Genomic DNA, 16,781 nt, shown 5'->3' with positions numbered 1-16,781 from the left:
TACACAAAGCCCCTATTGCCCAGACAGAGAAGGCCTCTGTGGGTCAAGGTTTACAAAACATGGCCGACAATTACGCAGCCAGGTCTGCATCATTCCCGCGCCCTGTTCTGTCCCCGTCCTGCCCTCTTTTGTTCCCTGATCAAGCTGCAATTTGGTAAATTAAAAGGTGATCAGGGAGATTAGAGTAACTGCAGACCGTCACATCCCCATTCCCATGCCAATGTCATAACAGCCTCTCAGACAGAATAGAGGCCTTTTATTGAAGGCTTAGAGAGAGGTTACTATTGGCTGTAGGAACACACCAACACATCCCCACAACTGTCAACAAAAGGAAAGATTTTAACATTGTCCTCCCTGATCTTTTAGCCTCCTTTTAAAGTGGTAAACTGCAAGATAAAAAAAATTTATTTTTATTTTGGCGACATCTTTGGTGCTACGCACATCGCTGTGGTGCTTCTCACTACACTTCCTTCTTTTTCCTTGGATTTTCTGTTGATGCAGTTTGAGGTTCTGCAGGTTGCGCTGTTTTCTTTGTCTGTTCAGCCGTGGTGGCTATCGCTGCTCATGCTAACTACCCAGTTCTTCTAACAAAACAACAACAACAAGAAACGCTTGTTGCTGCTGCCAGGAACGTAAAAATACATCACTTTCTGTCCAGCAGAGGTTTTTTTCTCTGGAAAGACCCAGATCACATGTTTAGAACAGCAAATGTAAAAGCTTTAACGAACTGGGTATAGGTTGAATCACTATTGTGTTATATTAATTGACAATAGTAGCAAAATAGACATTTATTTATATGACAATGTCATGGATAATTACTTTAATTAAGCAGTTATCTAGGCTACAATTCAATTGCACATTGTCAGGCATGCTCGCACAGCAGCTACATCGTAACTCAGCCAATTCATGTACCATCTACAATCCTGATGTCAGTGCCTGATGTTCAAGTCCTAGTACTTCCTAGTGGTCCTATATCCGACAAACCCAACAGTACATGAATGCACAATTAGGCCTGTTCTTCCTTTTATTAGGTAGGAATAGGCAATAACATTACAATCTCTCCTTTTGTTGTGACTACATGGTAGCAATATGGTAGTGTGTCTCTTGTAACCATTGGTAACCACTCTCCAAATAGTCTGTAACATACCTCAAATTGAATACTGACTGACTCTTCAGCCAGTTTCTTGCTCCACTGCGGTTATCAGTTTGATGAGTAATAAACTGTTTTATATACAATGTATTGAAAAGACCTTTGTTTACAGTTCAAGCTCCCGGTGCTCATTAAGATTTTCCATATGACCACAAAGAGTGTAGCTTAAGTTTGGAGTATAGCTAAATTATTATGTATGGCTAAAGTCACGGTCATTCCACTATAGTTATTCCCATGGTAAGTGCTGCCTCTGATGCTCCAAAACAAGATTAGTTCACTGTACTCCACATGATTGGCTAAGTAATTGACCTTGGACCTGTTTGAACTAAATTACACCACTCCACATGCCACTGAGGTAGAGTTCAAGAAGACGAGTAAGTGATATACAGCACTAACAGCGTCCAAGACATACTGAGGAAAACAACTGAAGACAGAAAAATCTATCATGTCATTACACTTAGTGTACGCTGGCATTATGACGCATGGACAGTCTGTAAATTTCAAACATCTTAACCTTACATGCTGGCTGGAGGGTTATTTGGCAGAGCTGGAAATATATGATTCAAATTAATTTGATACTTATTCATCTTCCCTTCCCATATCTGCTATCTAAACCCCTTTGTAAATCTCTCTGATATTTTTTGCTCTGTTCCAAACAGAGTGTTCTCTTTTTTAAATAGAGCATCAGATTGGATTCCAACAGGAGTTAATCAGAAATGCTGCATGGTGCTCATAGCTGACATGCTTTATGAGCAGGGTGGAAAATAACCACCTGCCTCCAGCCAAATGCTGGTAAATTTTGAAAGAAACTGGTAAATGCATCTACGCTATCAGCCACTTTGGCAGGTAACCAACCATCATTTGATGTAATCTTCCATTCTAAAAAGCGTTGGCTGGTAAAATAGTGAAAGTGGGCGATCAATTATAGGATGCACCAGCTACTGTGATGAGTGGACGAAAAAGTTAAAAGTTTCCTGCCTTGTTTATGAGCATGACCCATTAGCACAATCTGGGCCCTAAAGTGCTCTCCACAAACCAGTCACTAATCCCAACCTTCCTACATGATGAGACTGGATGGCAAAAAGTAAGAGCCAGAGGGTCGGCTGTGTCTTTCATGCACAAATTGAAGGTAGCACACGCCTCATCACATTTTTCATACTTGTAGTTTCATAAATAACTAACTTTTAAGTTTTAAAATCAGTCCTTTAACCATTTCAAGACCCGCATGAACCTTGAAGATGGCTGTATTTCATATCATTGGAAAGATCACTGGAATATGCAATATGGAGATTCAGTTTGTTCTACATCTTTAGTAGTAGTAGTAGTGGTGGAAAGTAACTAAGTGCATTTACTAAAGTCCTGTACTTTACTTGAGTATTTCCATTTGATGCTACTTTATACTTCTACTCCACTACATTTCAGAGGGAAATATTGTACTTTTTACTCCACTACATTTATTTGACAGCTTTAGTTACTAGTTACTTTGCAGATTTAGATTATTAATACAAATTATAAATCAACTAATAAATTATGATATACTGTATTTTTATAGGTTAAGTTACCCAGCTACCCTATAAAGTAATTAAAATTAGCTCCACCTTTACCAGCTGCAACATTAAAGTGATGAACACATTAATGCATCAATAATTATAGTCCAATAACATGATATACATATATGATTTTGAAATGGGCCATTCTGCATAATGACGACTTTTACTTTTGCTACTTTAAGTATATTTTGATGCTAATACTTTTGGACTTAAGTATGATTTTAAATGCAGGACTTTTACTTGTAACAGAGTCAAAGATCTGAATACTTTCTCAACACTTGCTTTTTTTTAGTGAATAAAATGTTTGTTGGGTCCTATGCAAAATAAATCCTTCTACTGCTGGGTCAGACCATGATGAATCCCTGTTAAAAGTTTGTGCAATACACAATTTTTCCACACTGCAGTTTTTTGCGGCCTGTTTTGGGTGCATAACTTTCCTACTGAGAACCTATTTCAAAACGGCAAGATTTCATGTTGAGTAATCCCAGTTTATGATAATTATTAGGATGATTCAACCAATTGTGTACACGATCCCAGACAAATACCCAAGATTAATGATATTCATGGTCTCAGAGGGCACAGTGAATCAGAAGCCACTGACTATTTTCATGCAATCACAAGGTCATGTGAACCAGTTTTACCCCAGAACAGAGGGCATGGCAATGTTAACCTGTAACTGCACTTCAATACTGAAGTTGTTACTTAGCAATTAATAACAAGTGCATGGCAATTCACTTAAAGGGTTGCTAATACAGCTTGGAGGAACTCAATCATTGTTATTTATTTTCAACTTCAGTGCTCAGTAGGCCTTTAAACAGCTTGTGGGACTGATAGACTGCATACCTCTCAATGATGCTCAGTAATTTCCTGGTGAATAAAAGAGAGGAAACGCAGGCTTGATATTTACATACTTTAATTGTACAGCACTATAATATGTTTGATCATGCCTAATAACTCTAGTGGCCTAATAATGTATTGCTGTAAATTGTTGTAATACGCCAGGGGAGGCACATCAATTGAATATGAAGCTTATGCTTTGGCTGTGCCACACTATAGGAGGAAAGCAATGGCAGAAAGCCTGCAAGAGCAGAAGTCCATTCAGAAGTCTCACTATCCCTAGGCTTCATATTTCTTTTTTTTAGGTTAAGAACAAGTTGACACCAGACATCAAATACTATGAACTCAGAATATCCTCCACTTCACCTCTGCAATATGGAGTTTTACACATTCCCTCTGAAGCTGTGCTGCTAGTTTGAAGTGCTGACACCTGAAGTAGGCTGATGTGTCCTCACCACTCACTCCCTCTTATCGGGGACACACAGGCTGTTTCCTCACACTGCAGACCGGACCAGCGCTGCCACTTTTAACCTGCCTCCTCAGACTAGTGCTGAGGCGTTTTCATATGCCTCACGGTAATTCAAACTGAATTAGTCCTCTCTGTGCACTACACGATTGTACTGGTACTGTGAGTTAGAGTGGCAGGCAAGGAATTCTGAGATTAGAGAAGACAGACTACCTCATTAATAAGCAGGGCAGGAAGCTAACAATTTTGCCCAACAGCCACATTGGCAAGCATATCAAAAAATTCACCAGCCATTCACATTATTTACCCAGCCAGCTATGAGTTTTGTAGGGCATGTTCACACCAAGCATGTTTGGAGTGGTTTACGCAAACTCCGGAGCATATACACCTTTAGTTTGATTCATTTGAGCAGACGGTGGCACAGAATAAACGCACCAAGACGCCTGAAAATCTGGGGCTTGGTCCTCTTCCACGCAAACTGCAGTGCGGTTCGTTAAGAGTGAGATTAAAATGCAAAGCAACTACAGGAAATTACCCCATAACGTATGCTTTGGGTATGATAGCCAGCACTTGTTCATGACTGTACAACTGATGCTATTTCTTCATGTGTTCTTACCTGGTAGGAACATAAGAGAAGGTAAATTATGGCAACGACTGCAGGCAAGTCCATCATGCTTAGCTAAAGTTACAGGGACTGTAATCAAAATCTCTAACTTGGCAAGATGACAGGTTATCAAAACTCCCAATAAACAAGCTACTTGTGAGTCTATGTGACTTTGTTTTCAAGCTCTGGTTCGCTTGTAATTGGGCAGTGTGAACCTAAACAAACCAAATACATAACAGCAACAAAGGCAATTTTCCACTCTGGTTTGAAACAAAAAAACTGGGTGTGATTGCACCCTTAGATTCCATTAGACCTAGAGAAAGATGACTGGTTTCTTGCCAAAGTGACTGGAAGAGTTGACAAACCTACCACCACCTACCAGCATTTAGCAGGTGGCTGGTGGTAATTTCCCAACCAGTTAATAAGGCTTGTTAATTAATAGAGAAAGGAGTATTCTGATTCCACAGCTCAAGCTGTCTCACCAGGTTTCTATGCAGCAGATTTGAACTCTGAAGATCTTAATGGATAAATACGTTGGTCCCCAGAGCTCTACACCAAGTTAATGTAGTTTGTTGCTGTACATTCACCGTATAATTGTTGTGAAAGTCAGGGGAATTCACAGTCTCTGTGATACATAAAACATTCAGAAAATACTGTGGATGCACATCATGAAGACATTGTATTTTCTCTCAAGTACCAAATCCGTATTTTAGGGGATATTTAGGGCCACTAAGCAATGGTATTATTATAAAATCGTTGATGCCAAGTAGGTCACTGTGTAAGCCAAACCTGGGTCAAATAGCATTTGCTATTCATTTTTAGCACATGTATTAACCTGCTTGGACTACCAGATGCGTGGGGTTTCCCACAATGCAACTATACAACAACTCATGAGTGCCAGTGAGTTTTAATTAGCAATCACAGGAAAATATTTGAAAGACATTTCAGTATACTATTGTGACTGACAGCTGACTTCACACCATAAACTCCACCCATTTGGTACTCAAGTAGGTTAAAGCAAATGCTAAGAGATATTTGCAAATATTACTTGACCCAGGTCTGGTGCAAAAGCATTAGAGATTATTATTTTATTAGCCATTTTCCAAGTGCACTTTTCCCATGGCTGTCAGGTTATGTATTATTCAGAGTGGTTCCTCGGAATTCATAGAGAGATTAAAGAGATTAAAATAAATCTATTATCACAATAATTTGATGTTTGCTCACTGGCACTAATGACTGTGTTGTTGTTGACAAAAAATTCACCACCCTCTGTACTGCTGAGCCACATTCACACATGGCAGCACACTGCCATCATCTGGCTGATAAAGACACAACCAAGTGCTTAAATGAACTAACTACAATTACTGTAGTTGCTCTAACTACATGAGTAGAGTTTGGAGAAATACTTTGAATAGCACATTTACAAGTATGTACTTTTATTTCTACTTGAATTCATTTTTAACAGTCCTTAGTTTTACTTGATTGAATTTTATTTTCAGATCAGAGTAGCAAATCCAATAAAATCTTTCATTTACAATAAAACAGTCATTCTGGAGTTAACCTCCCATATCTTCCCATTAAACTCCAGTAATAGGGTATAGATTTGTTGATAAACAATAAAAAGGGACAACCTTAAAACTAAAAATGACCCATCAAATTATTTGCAAGGACCACACCAAAACAGGTAATCAGTTCAATAACAATTTTATATTTGAATGTAACTACAGTAAGAATTTGAGGAAAGTTTTAGTGAGCTACTCTCTATTTTACTGCTCTATTTTTATGATACTTTTAGTTTTTCACATAAGTTTCTAAACAACTGGGTCTAGTTGTACTCTTCCTTGAGTAAAATTGAACTATCACTTAGATCCAACAGTTCTACTTAGGTAAAATACGTCTGAACACAGAAATAATAATTCACATGACAAAAATAAGAAAAATACACTGTTCCTTGTCTCATATGTAGCAGGACCTTGTTCTAGTGCAGTACATAAAGGCAAACCAAAAAACACTTGTAAACAAAATGTAATTACTTCAGCATGAATACATATATTCTGTCTACCGAAACGAAATGTGGCAGTGAATCCTAGGAGGTGCACATGCAACTGGGAAGCGTCTGTAAAAGTTAAAAAGGTGGCGTTTGTGGTAAAATTACCCAAACTGAAAACTTCTTTTGTGTCAGTCAGCTGACAAGGTTTTCCAGGAGTTTCAAAATGCCAAGCACTGGCCCTGATGCGTCATGGTCTGATGATAAGGCTAATTCTGGCTTTGAGGACAAAACATCATGATGCTGTTTATACACAGCACATATCTTAATCTATTGTGCAATTCATTTTGTCTTGCTTGTACTGTTCATTTTTGTTTGTTTCTTCTAACTGAAATATTTGTAATTTATAATATAACAATTTAATTTAATTTTGATTTGATTGTAAATATTTTATCTCATTTACATAACTGTATTTTTCTTTTTTGTTACCACTGGCTCTGATGAAAAAACACTAGAATACATTCCTATGGAGACTTAATAGTGCACTTACCACTTTATGGTATTTTTCATCTCCTATGGTGTCACTAATATTTCTATAACATTCCTATGGGATATCATATATAGTTTAGAGTTTTGCTCTGATATTTGTTATGTATCCTACTAAAACGTATCATGGATTACTGTAGTTCTTTTGAGTTTATAGTGACCATACTGCACTTCATGGTATTATTTATCTATTATGCCAATACTATAGGGTTTTCTGTGTTTGTTTGTTTTTTACCTGTAGCAGCTGGGTGATATTTTGAAGTGTTGCTGTTATTTTTTTGTTGCTGAATGCTGTTCCTGCGGTTCTTTTTCATAAGGGTGTGCTTTTATATACTTTGTAAGTTTGACCAGAGTGCAAAGGAACTAAACAAACAAAAACAGGAACAACTATAACCACAATTATGCAGTAATTAAGCAAAAATCCTTATTTTCAGACTTTTCACCATTTTGTAGTGGTTTCAGTGACGGGTATTCCCCTAAAGAGACATCAATGGGAAAATAACGTGGTATTCTGCATCACATGGTATTACTATAATATTCCAGTAGGGACTTGTAGTGTGTCTTTGGTACTCAATGGTGAGTTTATCATACTTTATGGTATTTTGTATTTCTTATTGTACATTATAATGATCCTATCATTTTCCTATAGCGACTGACAGTGTGTCTGATGTGTTCAATAGTGAGTTAACAGTGACCTTATCGTACTTTATGGTATTTTGTATATAATGTGGTATCGCTATAATGATCCTATAATATTCCCATAAGCAAGTTCGCTGTTTTATGTATAGTATAAACCTAAATGTATATTATAGTTTATTACTTTGTTGTTGTGGTTGGGTCTGGGCAGTGAATACCGGTTTGTCGAGCCTGAGCCAATGAGCAGAGGAGGGGGCGTTCTCATTTCAGCCTGACTGGTGTGAACCATAATAAACAACGTCGCTACCGGCGAATGGCACGCAAATCTGAATAAAAACACACAAAGGTAAGACGTTAAGAGTTAAATACTGTACGGCTATACGAGAGAATCTGCAGTTTATTGCACACACGAGAATTTTAGACGAGAATTGAAGAGCTTTGGAGATCTATGCGATGCGGACTGCACGACACAGACCGACGTTGTTTCCATGTCACCATCCGTGCGCACAGTGCAAAGACAGAATAACGAGAGAACATAAAATTAACAGAAAGAGAGAACAGTTTCGCTCATAATATTACAATACCAGAATGTCTAATTTTGCATTTGGTGGTAAGATGGCAGGCGGTGAAACCATTTTCCTCCGGTTTGTACACGGTGTTCCTGGCTGAGCAGTATGGCGGCCCGTTGAGTCACATAACGCTGTTGGGACACATCAGACCTGCTGAACAGTCCTAGACTCAGACCTCAGACCCAAACAACAGCCTGCGGACTGTGGCATTTCTCTGTAATTTGCGTGTTGTGTAACGCTAACGTTTATTACAATGTAGGCATGGACCTAAAGCTTCTAACGTAGTTTCTGTTCTTACCAATGGAGTTCATATCTCTTACAAAACACAACAAACAAATAAACAACAACTGCAGCGGTCCGTTGTAGGAGCTAACGTTATTCCCTCACGAGAAATAAGATAAACCCATGATAAACTGTATAAGGATACTTTACAAATATGAGGGAAAAACTATAAACTAGACAAAATATGCTATAGGAGTGTTCTATAGATATTAGTGATACCATCGGTGATTAATAATACCATTAAGTAGGGTAAGGTGAGTAAAACTCACTATTGAGTACCACAGACACTCAGATTTCTACTTACTGCAGCAACAACAGTTAAACAACCACATAATAATTGTTGTTTATAAAGGTTAAAACAACCACAATAATTGTTGTTTTGTTTGTTTTACAATTGTTTGCACTGTGGTAACACAAAAACACACCATTATGTCAAAGATCTATAGCAACCCTACAATAGAGTTCAGAAGGATAAATACAAATATAACGACAAAAGGTTAAAATATCACACAAGCTGCTCGAGGTTAAAAAAAAAGTGTACCACAGAATATCCTGTAGTGATAGCAAAGCAGATAAATAATAGAAAGAAAGGCAGAAAGTGCCATTATAATCTCAAAAGAACCATAGTAATTCAATGATAATTTTAGAAGGATACTATACAAATATCAGGAGCAAACTATAAGCTAGATTATATCCTATCCTATCCTATACTCCTATAGAAATGTTAGGGATACCTAGGAGATGAAAAATACCATAAAGTACTATATACTCTTCACTGAATACCACACACACACTACAAGTCCCCATAGGAATATAACAGCAATATTACAGTGATGTTTCAACAGGGTTAGCACAGCAACCGAAGCTCGGTCTCCTGGGAGAAGTTTCCTGGAATCTGTCCAGGCCCAATTTCACATTCAAATGGCCATGTGGCATGTGGTTAGTCAGCACGTCCGGCTGCACCTATTTGGCAGCTCCTCTCCACGCTATCTTTTCTGTTGTGTACAGACAGCTGCAGCAATGGGCAAGTCCCACTCACACTTGGCCAAGCAGAAAGACGAGAGTCAGGATGCACTGACGACCGACCCGGAGTACAACGACACCCAGAGCGAGGAGGATGGAAAGAATGGAGACGTATCCCAGTTTCCGTATGTGGAGTTCACTGGCCGGGACAGTGTCACATGCCCCACATGTCAAGGCACCGGCAGAATCCCACGTGGTAAAATTTTAAAGATAATAATGATTGCACTACTACTACCAATAATCGTGATTATAATGAAGATAAGTAGTTGTATTGCATGTTTCTTAAAGCCGCACTAGACAACTTTGCATGTTTGTAGCTCCAAATGGCAGCGAGAGGCAACAGAAAAAATTCAACCTCATTACCTAGAAATTGTGCAACATGATGCCAGTAAGCTGCACACAACACGCTCATGTTTAACAAACCGGCGATCTGTTATCACGTTATACCAAAAGATACCAAAGATACAAAAGAGGCAAAATACTGTATCTTCCATTGGTGAGTGTAGCTTTGTCGGAGCTGTTTAGGAGACAGTTTGTACATCGCTCTTAAGTTTTGATTCGCCACTTCCGACAGCAGAATTTAATTTGGGCAAATAGGGTGAATCTATCTCAATTGCGGTATGGGATGCTCTTCTCTATTGCAGCCCTACTTGGTGATTCAGGCTGATAAGACAGGTGTATTTTTGCATAAAAATCTTGCCTAGTGCAGCTTTAACAAAGTTAGAAAGCAGGGCAGTGGGCAAGACCACCTTAGTCGAGCCCAGGTCAATTCCAAGACCAGGTTCAGTCAAGTTTGAGTCAAGAATCCCTTCAATTTTTTGTATTACTAGAGAATAAATAAACAATAAAAAAATAATAATAAAATTACCCATTTTTTTTATTTTTCGATGGGGATTTGAGTCCGAAGATACAAAAGTTGAGTAAAGTAGTTGAGTCAAGTCCAGAAATAGCTGAGACCAAGATAAGTCTGAGCCAGAAGTGCTCTCAAGACCTGGACTGGGATCAAGTATTACAGCCCTGTTACAAAGTGCACCACTTTAAAAACACTTCTTACAAAATCCCATAGAAACATGGAATGCTCACGGTGTGCTCATGACTCATCACCATATTGATTCTAGAGCTGCAACGATTAATCGATTAATCGATTAGTTGTCAACTATTAAATTAATCGCCAACTATTTTGATAATCGATTAATCGGTTTGAGTAATTTTTAAAGAAAAATAAGTCAAAATTCTCTGATTCCAGCTTCTTAAATGTGAATATTTTCTGGTTTCTTTACTCCTCTATGACAGTAAACTGAATATCTTTGGGTTGTGGACAAAACAAGACATTTGAGGACATCATCTTGGGCTTTGGGAAACACTGATCCACATTTTTCACCATTTTCTGACATTTTATAGACCAAACAACTAATCGATTAATCGAGAAAATAATCGACAGATTAAACGACAATGAAAATAATCGTTAGTTGCAGCCCTAATTGATTCTGTGTTGGGTTTTTTTCCAACAGGTCAAGAAAATCAGCTTGTGGCTCTGATTCCATACAGCGACCAGAGGCTCAGGCCAAGCAGGACGTAAGTCTCTGTACTCAATACTTCTTTTTCGAAGTCCTGGGTTTGAATCCAACCCAGGACCTTTGCTTCATGTCATCCCCCTCTCTCCCCCAGTCTTTGATGTGCCAATCAACTGTAATAAACTAATAAACAACTAATAAAGTCAAAAATGCAACCAAAAAAAAACAACCAAAACATTTTTTTTTACTAGAGACTTTATAGGATTAACTGTTACTTGTTGTCCAGCTAATGAGTTTCACAGTGTGGCATCAGTATCTCACTTCTCTTTTTCTTATCCTTACAGAAAGCTGTATGTCACGATATCAGTAGCCCTTTGTCTGCTGCTGTCTGGCCTGGCTGTGTTCTTCCTATTTCCTCGTTCTATTGATGTCTCCTATGTGGGAGTGAAGTCTGCCTTCGTCTCCTACGACCAGGACAGACGGATTGTGTATCTCAACATTACAGTAAGATTGTGTAGCCATCCTCCCCAATCTTTAGATACAATAAAACTTAATGATCCCCCTGGGGAAATTGGCTTCTGTATGGTTTTAACTTTCTGACCAAGCCATAAAGTAAAAAGAATGGCTATACCATTAAAAATCAATAATTACAAAGATTGATTTTTTTCTCGCAAGTTACCGTTGGGGCTAAACGAGAGTTCTCAAGTGAAGCTAAGGCAATCACTTCAGGCTTTGTAGTTTGGCCAGAAAGTAACGAGCAATCTCTAATTGAGGGTCAATATTGACTTTTCCATCAAGCACTCCATCAAGTGCCAGAATGTTACACCCTTTTTCTTCTTCCCTCTAGAACACTCTGAACATCACCAATAACAACTACTATGCCATATCAGTGACCAACATCACAGCCCAAGTGCAGTTCTCCAAGACGGTGATCGGCAAGGCCAAGAACAACAATGTCACAGTGATCATACCGCTGGATAAGCGGCAGGTGGGTCCTAACACTTTCCATTGTACACACACATAGACAAACTGCACCCAAAGGACTTGCCATTGTTTCACGTTTGTTGCTGGTAATACATTTATCACTGTAATGCAAAATGAGTGAACAGAGTCTGAACTTCACAGATCCAATGCAAATATAACGACAACTTATACAGCCTATTCAACAGCTCATTGTTACACCCACGGTCACAATACCGAGGAACTCTGTCCAACTAACTTAGAGAATTTCCATGTGACTACTGAAATAATATGAATTAATTTTCTGTAAAGTCTGGAATTAAAAGTCAAGCAAAACTTCTTGTAATCCCCAGCATCTTTAAGTCTTGTGACTTTACAATTCTTGGACTGTTGCCCTCTAAGTAAGGCACTGTAAGCAGTATCAGTCCTCAACCACTGAATCAACAGAATTCAAGATATCACCATAGATGTCACCACAACAAATTATTTGTTTTTGTTGTAATTAGTACAAATGTTTATATGTATAATATTGTTTTTTCTTAATTTCTTTATCAATCGTTCTTGTACGTATATTCCAGGTTGACTACACGGTTCCCACCACCATTGCTGATGAGATGAGTTATATGTTGTAAGTATCTCACTTGAAGTCATAAAAAATTACCACTATGCCTACCCCATACTAATTTAAATCATAAATCACCTCTTGTCTTACAGTGACTACTGCACCCTGCCATCCATTAAAGTGCACAACATAGTGGTCATGATGCAGTAAGTATGGCTTGATGTACTTTAAAAAGTATTTAATTTTTTACAACTCCACTTTCAACCTTTTCCTTTCCAAACTGTGTCATAGGCTATATTGTCATTATTATGATTTTCAACCTTTTATTAATCCAGGGAAACTTGACTGAGCATGAATGCTCTTTTTCAGCAAGTCTCTGCTTCACACTCACATAGTTTCACCCACTCATACCAAATAGCTGCCCAAAACAATCACATCATTCTACTGAGGAGCACTGAACAGATTGATAGGCACACTTGGGAGTTAGGTGCCTTGGTCATGGGCTGTTAAGCAAACTGGACTTTAGTTATGTAAACATTTCTCAGAAGCAGAACTAATCTCATCATCTCAATGGGTGGAGCCAAAGAACAAGGTTCTTGTGGCCAAGTAATAGTAGACTAGCACTCTTTCTAACTGAAAATAGTGCAGTCTGGTCATAGGTAACTAGGTGCGCTAGTTTTCCTACCTGACCTTCCAAGTTCAAAGTAGCCATTCTAGCCAATAGCTATCTAGGCTAGCTAGTTAGCTAGCCTGCTGACCTTCCAGGATCATGAATGTCATGGTCATGAATGAATAAGACATGTCATTGCCATTTGTATTTTTTTGTATTTGTATTTAACCAATGAGATTCTTTCTGTCTCCGCAAAATGTTTATATAACTCAAACTCCAATCTGCACCTGTTAAGAGAGTAAAGAGAGTTTCTCCACCCAGATCTTCCCAGCCAGTCCAGGATTTTGAACCGGCAACCTTCCTTGTCCGCTTGTCTCACCTCTAGGCTAACACTGCCCATCCTTGTCTGGTGTAGTTGACTTGTTAACTGTTTTTCAGGGTGACGGTGACAACATCGTACTTCGGCCATGCGGAGCAGGTCTCCCAGGAGATGTACCAGTATGTGGACTGTGGAGGGAATACCACCTCCTTGCATGGACATGTGCGGGTCTACCAGTAAGACGAGCCATAGCGGGCATCAAATGTTGTTTTTACTGAGGTTCTTACAGAGGTCCACTATGCTCACTTACAGTGGAAAATGTAGGAAATCTTCACTCAGTTACAATGGAATAATGTCTCAACCAGGGCAGGAAATTAACTTGTTCTCCCATTTGCCACAGTGGCTGATGGACTGCAGAATTCACCAACCACTGTCACCATTTTACCAGTCAAATAAGATGTTTATAATAGACGTTTTAGAATACAACCTCGAAATTATGGCTGGTTACCTGCCAAAGTGGCTGGCAGAGTAGAAAAACTTGCCACAGCCAAAACTTAGCAGCATTTGGCTGGAGGCTTGTGGTCATTTCCCACCCTGGTGCCAACATAACAGTAGATAAATATGATTAAAGATTTATGTTACTGGTAGGCAGTGAGATACTTAACATAGACACTCCTAAGATGTAAAAAATATTGTAAGTAGTAGTTTCAGATATGATGCACTTTAGCTTGGCAAATGAAACGTGATAATCAGAAAGTAATAAGAATGTAAGTAAAGTAAAGTGTACCTGGTACTGGCCCCCAACCATCCTAGACCACTTTTAACAAATTTTAACGAGAAATACAATATGTAAGATATTAGAGCTAACATTTTTGACCCAGTTATGAAAACCACTGACCTCCTAACCACTTCCTTTTGCCCTCTTTTCATTCCTTCCTACACAAGCTTTTCTATTTGTCATTTTGTTCCATGAAGAGAGTTCTTGATATTGTATAGTGAAATATAGATAATGTGTTATCTTATGACATTTGTTATTTGTTTGTACTTTTTCTTTTTGCTCTGAGTTCTGTACTCTGCACTCAGCTTCTGAGTAAAGGTAGTATCAAAGTCGTATCTTAGATTTGCCTATCATGCACCTGGGTGACGTAAAAGCAAATGTGACTACTGTGAATACTAATATTACGTGAGAACCTTTTTGATGAATAATTGAAGGTGTTTTGTCACTTAAAGGAAAACAAAATTTATAAAAGGGAATATCTTTCATTTTACAGAAAACTGGGAGGGTTACAGCATAGTATAGATGATGATGTCTCCTTGCTCTTGCTTCAAGACATGTTATTGCACTAATAATATCTGGTGTTGAACAAAAGTTTTTTTTCCCGTTAATAAGGTTCCTCTATTTTTATGGGCTGTGCTGTTTATGCTGTTTTAATCCACTCTGCATCTTTGACTTGTATCATGAATCGATTGCTATCCCTGAGTCTTGAAACCATGCGATTTCTTGCTTTTGTCACTCTTGATTATCACGTGTTATTGTTTTGGAATGTTTGATGATTAATAGCAGTGAAATACAATGTGTGTTCACAAGTTTTAATGTTGTTTTACGTTTTGCAAATAGCGTTGAACATGCACATGCAGATGCCTATAAATGCCCAACATTTGAATTATTTTATGTTAGTATAAAATTTATGAACTAATGAACGAATGATGTGATCACAGAAGTAAGACGATGAAGACTCCAAAGTGCCATTCTGTCCGTTTTTCTAACGGTTAATACAATTTCCCCTCCTCCATTTGTGCACAGAAAGTGTAGATGTGGATACTTGTCTTTCACTGCCAAGCATCTACACCGTGGTTTGTTTTTCATGCATGAAGCTGAAAATAAAATCATGATTGGTTTTGAAGGTTTGGGAATGTCTTGGTTTGTTTTGCTGCACTTTTGAGGTTTGTAATACTGTTTTCACACACTGGGTGGTGCTGAGTATTCAGGAAATCTACAGTAGGATATTCCTTGTTTGAAGATCCCAGAACATGGATGTGTTATAATAATTATAATAATTTATTACTAATATTGCTGTTTTTATTACACATATGCATATTTATTGTCTCTGCACATATTAAAGTGATATACACATCCACCTCTTCCACTGGTGCAAAAATCAAAGTAGGTTCAACATTCTCACACTACAATTTTTATTGTGGTAAACAATGCTTCAACCAAGTTGGTCTTTGTAAGGTGTGTTTCAGACAGTACCCATGATCCCCTGTAAGCAACTTGTTAGGACATCTCATGTTCTAACAAGATAAAACTTTATCAAACGCACCTGACGAAGACCAACCTGCTCAAAATGTTGTTTACCACAATAAAGAATAGGTGGAAGAAGAATGCTGTGATGAAGAAAAATTATTTTTGGATATTTATTGTCTCCCCATGTAGCCAAAATGTATTCTTAATAATGACTGAATTATTGACTTCATGCATAATTCTGGTTAAGAATAGTCAATAGATTTAATAGAGTGATTTATCAAAAAAAAAAGGTTGACCACCCCTAGGATTGGGGGCTTGTAGTATAAAGATAGAGTAAGTGTTAACCTTGAATACAAATTTTTGTCAGACTTGCTATACAAACTTAAATGTACCTGTTGCCAAAACAGGCATAAAATTAGATTTGAGAAATGTCTTCCACATTTCTCTGACTGTTAAGCTGTTACCATGAAGACATCAGTCTTCACTGAACTTAAGCCTGGGAGGATGGCAGCTAACTTTTCTAACAGCTGTCTTAATTTTTATGTAACTGACAGTCTTAAGTCATACTGGTCTAGCGCTGGCTTAAAGTGTCACCTTTTACATTAAAGAAATATGTTTACAGAGTACAAGGTTAACTGGACCAGTTGGAGGTGATGTGCTCTGCTCAGATGCACCAGGCACAGTTGTTGAGGGAGGGGTGAGCATTTCTCATCATGCTCCATGGCCAGACCTTTTCTCAGACAATCTATAATTTTCACAAGATCTCTGGACACAAAGTGCATAATATACTTGTTGCCCTTTTAGGACTTTTTGCATTTACTGTGCTGCTTAAAGTGATAATCTGCAAGCTCCTTTTTTTAAAAATATTTTAGCAAATTCTTTGTGGCTAAGCGCTCATTGCTGTAGTGTTTTTGCACT

The 16,781-nt window shown here is 38.1% G+C and overlaps 1 protein-coding gene across 1 annotated transcript; it reads left to right on the top strand.

Moving 5' to 3' along the window:
* The first annotated feature begins 8,045 nt into the window (after positions 1 to 8,045).
* tmem106ba (transmembrane protein 106Ba) lies at positions 8,046 to 15,515 on the top strand. Its single transcript, XM_071546533.1, has 8 exons — positions 8,046 to 8,122; positions 9,636 to 9,846; positions 11,162 to 11,225; positions 11,509 to 11,668; positions 12,012 to 12,152; positions 12,703 to 12,752; positions 12,839 to 12,892; positions 13,735 to 15,515. The coding sequence occupies exons 2-8, from the start codon at positions 9,648 to 9,650 to the stop codon at positions 13,853 to 13,855; spliced, it is 789 nt and encodes a 262-aa protein (XP_071402634.1). The 5' UTR covers positions 8,046 to 8,122; positions 9,636 to 9,647; the 3' UTR covers positions 13,856 to 15,515.
* The last annotated feature ends 1,266 nt before the right edge of the window (positions 15,516 to 16,781 follow it).

The sequence above is a fragment of the Centroberyx affinis genome, unplaced genomic scaffold, assembly GCF_046629955.1.
Source record: "Centroberyx affinis isolate AG114_WGS23_722 - 3 ecotype Tasmania unplaced genomic scaffold, CSIRO-AGI_Caff_v1 ptg005304l_1, whole genome shotgun sequence".
NCBI lineage: Eukaryota > Metazoa > Chordata > Actinopteri > Beryciformes > Berycidae > Centroberyx > Centroberyx affinis.
The sequence above is the reverse complement of the archived record's forward strand: the minus strand, read 5'-3'. Positions and strand labels throughout refer to the sequence as shown.

Excerpts from the sequence above, each read along its gene's own strand:
- tmem106ba (XM_071546533.1), top strand. The coding sequence starts at position 9,648 with ATGGGCAAGTCCCACTCACACTTGGCCAAGCAGAAAGACGAGAGTCAG. Across the intron at positions 11,226-11,508 it reads AGGCTCAGGCCAAGCAGGAC|AAAGCTGTATGTCACGATAT; the intron begins GTAAGTCTCTGT and ends TTATCCTTACAG. Across the intron at positions 11,669-12,011 it reads TTGTGTATCTCAACATTACA|AACACTCTGAACATCACCAA; the intron begins GTAAGATTGTGT and ends TCTTCCCTCTAG.